The 6,537-nt window shown below is 34.4% G+C and overlaps 2 protein-coding genes across 4 annotated transcripts; both read left to right on the forward strand.

Annotated features, from left to right (window-relative positions):
• Positions 1-82: 82 nt before the first annotated feature.
• On the forward strand, positions 83-1,015 carry LOC110654029 (ATP synthase subunit b', chloroplastic). Its single transcript, XM_021809888.2, has one exon. It carries the CDS (start codon positions 217-219, stop codon positions 868-870), a length of 654 nt encoding a protein of 217 aa, XP_021665580.2. The 5' UTR covers positions 83-216; the 3' UTR covers positions 871-1,015.
• Positions 1,016-2,566: 1,551 nt separating this feature from the next.
• LOC110654026 (E3 ubiquitin-protein ligase KEG) lies at positions 2,567-6,392 on the forward strand. 3 transcript variants are annotated; one of them, XM_021809881.2, is made up of 5 exons: positions 2,567-2,656; positions 3,683-4,053; positions 4,136-4,227; positions 4,313-4,786; positions 5,329-6,392. In XM_021809881.2, the coding sequence occupies exons 2-5, from the start codon at positions 3,688-3,690 to the stop codon at positions 6,269-6,271; spliced, it is 1,875 nt and encodes a 624-aa protein (XP_021665573.2). In that variant the 5' UTR covers positions 2,567-2,656; positions 3,683-3,687; the 3' UTR covers positions 6,272-6,392. The 3 variants fall into 3 exon arrangements, with proteins under 3 accessions (XP_021665573.2, XP_021665575.2, XP_058002077.1); XM_021809883.2 differs by lacking the exon at positions 2,567-2,656 and adding an exon at positions 2,667-2,829; XM_058146094.1 differs by lacking the exon at positions 2,567-2,656 and adding an exon at positions 2,917-3,167.
• The last annotated feature ends 145 nt before the right edge of the window (positions 6,393-6,537 follow it).

Genomic DNA, 6,537 nt, shown 5'->3' on the forward strand with positions numbered 1-6,537 from the left:
CGTTTTTAACCCAGGCGAGTCCACGCACGTATGCACGTGCAAACAGTCTATCAGGATTTTGTGTCCATCGCCAGCGCAAAAATCAGCAATTTGTGTGGCAAAGAAATGAGATAGCCCTTTACCCTTCTCTTCACTTCCGCACAAAATCTCTCCTTCAAAATTCACTCCATTTTCAGTACCATCCTCACCAAAGCCCCAAATTCTAATCCACCAGCCATGGCCACCGTGATCATGGCCTCTTCCAAACCCCTTATCTCCCTCCCCACCCCCACCACCAGCAGACCCAAACTCCAAATCCCCCAACTCACCCTCCCCACCAAACTCCCCAAAATCACCAAAACCCAACTCGCATCCCTCACTTCTTCCACCCTCAAATCCCTCTCACTCCTTGCAGCCACCTCCTTCACCTTTGCTCCGCCCTCTCTCGCCGAAGAAATTGAAAAAGCTGCTCTCTTTGACTTCAACTTAACCCTCCCAATCATGATGGTCCAGTTCTTGATCCTTATGGTCACTCTGGACAAGCTTTACTTCTCTCCTCTTGGAAAATTCATGGACGAGAGAGACGCCGCGATCAAGGAGAAGCTGAGTAGCGTCAAGGACACTTCAGGGGAGGTAAAGGAGCTAGAAGAGCAAGCTGCGGCGGTTATGCGTGCTGCGAGGGCGGAAATATCGGCAGCACTTAACAAGATGAAGAAGGAGACGCAGGCTGAGTTGGAGGAGAAGCTTGCCGTTGAAAAGAAGAAAATAGAGGCAGAATTGCAAGAAGCATTGGGAAATTTGGAGAATCAGAAGGAGGAAACTATCAAATCACTTGATTCGCAGATTGCTGCTCTCAGTGATGAGATTGTGAAGAAGGTTCTTCCTGCATAATAATTTCATCTTTTGCTATCTCCGAAAACTTTGGAATTGTTGATGTTTATATATATATATATATATATGCTTTAGAATACATTGATGGGCAATGTAATGATCTTCCTGAAAACAAATAAATGTGATTTTTTTTTTTTTTGGGAAATTAGAATTTCTCATATGTAGCTTTCATAATTTGTGTTGGGTTGATATTAAGTATAGAGTTCTCAGTCTTTTTGATTTCCTTTTATGTAGACATAGGCACGGTTCGGTTTCGAAATAGTGTTGGAATCAGATTGGTGGTTTCAATGAGGGCTAGATATTCAAAATCAGATCGAAGGGATTCTTTTGATTTCGGTCTTAATTTTAGTTTTGATTCAATTTCAATTTCATTTAATTAAGTCCAATAATTAATATATTTTTTATTTTTTTAAAAAATAAAATTTTGATTTTTTCTTAATGATCAAAATCAATTCGATTCATTTTAGACTAATTCAAAATAATCCTAATCAATTCTAAATTTAATCAATTCACTCTAAATCTAAATCACATTCGTGTCGGGTTGGAGTTTATCTCACGAATTCCTGCTTTGACAACTTGAGTTTCCTACTTTATCATACGCCAATAATTTAGCTAATAATATAAATATGAGTATTTTCACCTCAGTTTCTCCCAATATAATTATAATAAAGATGAAAAATAATTTATTGAAATTTAAATTTTTATAACAATATTTGACGTATGCAAAAGATGGATTCAATTTTAAATAAAAATTAAAAAATTATTCTTTGGAAATTAAAAATTAAATTAAATTGAATTGAATTTTTATAAAATTAATCAAAACAAAAATTTTGAAATAGGAATGCTTAGATTTAAATTGAATTTATAATTACAAAATAGTAATTATAACCATTAAAACACAAGATTTAGATAGAAATTTCCTTCCTTTTTTAATTTTTATTTTTATAAATTTTAATCTAAATTAAACTAAATTAATTTAATAAGACAAACTGAATTAATCTAACGTGTTTCATAGTATCTAAATTAAATATTTATATCAAGATTAATTATTTATTATTTTGATTAATATTATATAAATTTAAATATGAATATTTAATTTAAAAATTATTAAACTTATTTTATATTAAATACATAAAAAAAATTACCTTCAAATATATCATTAATATATATAGGAGAATTGAAGGGTTGCTTATTACTCTTTTAGATTATCACCTTTTATTTTTCAGATAAATTAAAATTAATAATTAATATTATGTTAATTCATATTTTTATTTTTTTTTCTCTTTTTATATTTTTATTATATTTTAAAAAATTTAATATCTTTTATTTTTATATGTTAATCCCATTTATGGTCTGAGCTTCCGAACTTGATATTCTAATTTTACTTTATATCTCGAATTCTACATTGAATGTTTTAGAAAGTTTACTGACCTTAATTTAGTATAAGGATAATATATTAATAAAATTATTATAGGAAAGTTCGAATTCATATAACGAGTTTAATAATTATTAAATTAAATATTTATATTAAAATTATATATATAATTAATTAAAAAATATATAAATATATATATATATAAATTTAATTTAAAATTAACAAATTCATTCCTAATTATTATTTTTAATATATATATATATATATATATATATATATATATATATATATATATAATTTACCATTAATCTCACATTGTATTATTTGAGCTCTCGATTAAAAAAGAGGGCCCACCTTTTGAGATACCTGAGTTCTCTATCTCCCTGTTCTGGATTCCTTCAAATTCCAAATGTAAACACTCTCTCTCTCTCTCTCTCTCTCTCTCTGTTCTTTTAATATCAATCATATTGCCTAGCTTTCTTGTCAGTCTTAATTTATATTGTTTATCGATATATCCAAGGCTTTTTTTTAAGTCTAAGAGACTATTTTATTTTCTTTCTCTGTTCTGCTCGTCTACTGTTTCTGTAAGTATTTCTCTTTCTTTTTCTTTTAATATAGTTTAAAGGAATAATCTTTCTCTGTTTGAAGAAATTGAATTCTTCTTTGCCCTTCCTGGAAATTGGTTCCAGTTTTTCTATGGCTTTGTTTATTTATTTAGGTTTTGCTTACTTACGGGTTATTCAAATAATAAATATTTCACCTTTTCTATCTTATTTTCTAGATTATCAAACTTATGGCTGTTGAGATTTTAATCTCAATATTCTGATTACTGTTGTAATAAGCTCCAGTTTAGTGGGTGTCAGCCTTTGCTTCCCAGGACTCTTGGGTTGCCGGCTAATAAACGGAACTTAATGATTCCGATGTAAATTCTGCTTCTTTTTGCATATTTTACATTTGGTTGGCTGATTTTTATTGTTCAGTGTCTTGCTTCTATAAACTTAATGCTTGGGCTTCTTTTGCACTCATAGTTTTAGTTTAGAAGGGATCATTTCTCGTAGTCTAGTTTATAGTGGATTACTTCTAGTTTCCTTCAGGATAAAATGCGTGCATAGCCAGAGTAGTCCCTCTCACATTTGAATCTATGCTATCGATTTTAAACTTTGAAGTATGGTGATTGATATATTAATCAGCTCTAACCTTAAGAGTTAGCAACACAGTTCCCGACTTAGGGTCTGATTTACTGCTTAAAAATATAGTTTTGTATGATTTTAGTAGATGAAGATATTAATTTATCTTTATCTCTATGTATATGGCTGTCATTAAGTTTCTTCTTCTCTCCCTAGTTGCTATAGTATACCCTTTGTGAAAAATATCAATACATGATGGTAACTGGTTGGTGTTATTTGTGATTTTTTATTTTATTTTTGTTTCCCATAGACGTAATGGCTGGAAAAGTTGTTCTTGCTCAACCTCCTCCATCTTTTGAGTATGAACTTTTTGAAGGTGATCCTGAACAACTTAGAACTGTTGTAGCGTTATCAAACTACTCAACTCCTTGGATTGACCCTGCAAAATTGAAACTCAGACAAAGAATTGGAAGGGGTCCTTTTGGTGATGTCTGGTTAGCCACTCATTATCATTCAACTGATAATTATGATGAGTACCATGAAGTGGCTGTCAAGATGTTAAATCCATTGAAGGAGGATCATGTGAAGGTTCTGTTGGATAAGTTTGATGATTTATTTTTGAAGTGTAGAGGGATAGAAGGTGTGTGTTTTCTTTATGGAATTTCAATTATAATTGGCAAGGTAAGTGAGATCATCACATTTGATATGCATTTTCCATCTGACTGGTGGCTGATGAAGAAATTTTCTTCATATTCCACTGCAGATATGCATTGTTATGAAGTTCTATGAGGGATCAATTGGTGACAAAATGGTTCGCCTTAAAGGAGGGAAGCTGTCATTAGCTAATGTTTTGAGGTGCTGTGCATTACATCCTTTCTCTTCTTCTTCTTAAGGCTTAAGGTTGAAATCCTCAATTTTTGCTGATGTTTGCGCCTTGCAGGCATGGGATTCAGTTGGCTCAGGGAATTTTAGAATTGCATGCGAAAGAAATCCTAGTTTTTAACCTTAAACCTTCAAATTTCCTTCTTGACGAAAATGATCAAGCAATTCTTGGAGAAGTGGGGATTCCTTACCTACTGCTTGGAATTCCATTGCCAAGCTCAGATGCATCTCGCAGGCTTGGAACCCCAAACTACATGGCTCCAGAACAATGGCAGCCAGAAGTAAGAGGTCCAGTATCCTTGGAGACTGACTCGTGGGGATTCGCATGCAGCATTGTGGAGATGTTGACTGGTGTTCAGCCTTGGTGTGGGAGAGGAGTTGAAGAAATTTATGACTCAGTGGTTAGGAAACAAGAGAAACCACATATTCCAGAAGGCCTCCCTCCTTCAGTTGAAAATGTCCTTCGTGGTTGCTTTGACTATGACTTCAGGAATCGACCCTTAATGACAGACATTTTACGTGTTTTCAAAAGGTAGTGTGTCGTGTATCTTTTTTTATTATTATTATTTTAATTTTTTTATCTTGACTCTCTGATATGAGCTGGATGTCATTTGGTATCAATTCTTTAAGGTCACTTCCATCCTTTCATGTGTTGGCATTGTTACATAGATATCATTTGTTAAACAAGAAACTAGGTCTTGAGTTACTTTCCTATAGGCATCAATTGCTCTTCCTGCATTTATTCACCTTATCCATAGTGTGATATCAGAAATCAGTCTCTTTGTTTTCCTGCTTAACCCACATAATCAATTGTGTTGGTAGAGATTGCATTGTCATGGCCATGCTTGTTGTTGCTGTGTAGTTCTCATGGCATATTCTTAAATAAAATCTTGGACGTTTTCCTTTCAATACTTTCTTCTTTTGCTTTCGATTTTTCTGCTTAATGTGTCTTTAATTTATAAGTGTATAGTTCTTGCCTGCTGTTTTGGTTAGTGGAATAAAGGAGAAAGTTCTCTTTTCTGTTACTTGCACATTTGTGTTGTCAATTGTCATCTATTGAGCCATAATTTGCAGCTCGCAGAATGCAATTTATGGTGATGGAGGCTGGACAGGACTTGGGAGCGAAACAACCTCAGACAAATCAAGTGGCAATGGTTACTCGGAGTGGTTTCTTTTGAAGGATCATCTGCAAGTGGGAGACATGGTGCGTTCTAGAAAGCCACCAAATGCACGAAAGTCAGAAAATATGGATGTTCCAGAAGCAATAGTAGTTGGCTTAGAACGTGATACAGATCGAAATGGTTTTGTTTTGGTGAGAGTCCATGGTATCCATGACCCGTTAAGAGTTCCCATTTCAACCCTGGAGCGGGTCACTTTTGGTTTGGCAGCTGGGGATTGGGTACGCTTGAAGGAGGAAAACAAAAAGCACTCACCAGTGGGTTGTCTTCATTCCATCAATCGCAATGGAAGTGTGGTTGTAGGATTTATAGGATTGGCAACCTTTTGGAAAGGCAATTCTTCAGAGCTTCAGATGGCAGAATCCTTCTTTGTGGGTCAGTTTGTTAGGTTGAAAGCTAATGTTCTCAGCCCTAGATTTGAATGGCCTCATAAAAGGCGAGGGGCCTGGGCTACAGGGAAGATTCGGCAGATTCTGCCAAATGGATGCCTTATTGTCAAGTTCCCAGGGAGGTTAACTTTTGGGGAGGAATGTAGCACTTTCTTCGTTGATCCAGCTGAAGTGGAAGTAGTTTCTTTTAAATCTTGCCCTGGGATGGTTAAAAAATATCAACATCTTGAAGATTTTCATTGGGGTGTGAGACCGCTTCTGATAGCATTGGGTCTCTTCACTGCTATGAAAGTAGGATTTTTTGTGGGGAAGAAAATGGGGAGGTCCGAAGGGAAGAATAATCTACATAGCAGTGTGCTGCTAAATGATGGTCAGAGTAGTGGCAACCAAGTATGGTTTTCACCAACTGTGGCAAATATCCTTGGCGTTAGCACTGGTTCTGCCCGGTAATTAATGCGAATGACTGTTGATATATATACATATATTATATACATATTGGTCAATGAAAAACTGATTTGGCTCACAATCAGACCAACTAATTTCAATTTAGTTCAAAAACAATTTTGGTCAATTCAAGTTTAATCAGATTCAGTTCCGGATTGGACCAGTCTAACTCCTTATGGCAATGACTGCTGTGGAGTACATATAATAAGCTTTAATTTAATGTTGCCCAAGGAATTATTACCAGCAGATGTGAGTTTAGGCTCTCAGTATAT

Source organism: Hevea brasiliensis, chromosome 4 (assembly GCF_030052815.1).
Source record: "Hevea brasiliensis isolate MT/VB/25A 57/8 chromosome 4, ASM3005281v1, whole genome shotgun sequence".
In the NCBI taxonomy this organism is placed as follows: domain Eukaryota; kingdom Viridiplantae; phylum Streptophyta; class Magnoliopsida; order Malpighiales; family Euphorbiaceae; genus Hevea; species Hevea brasiliensis.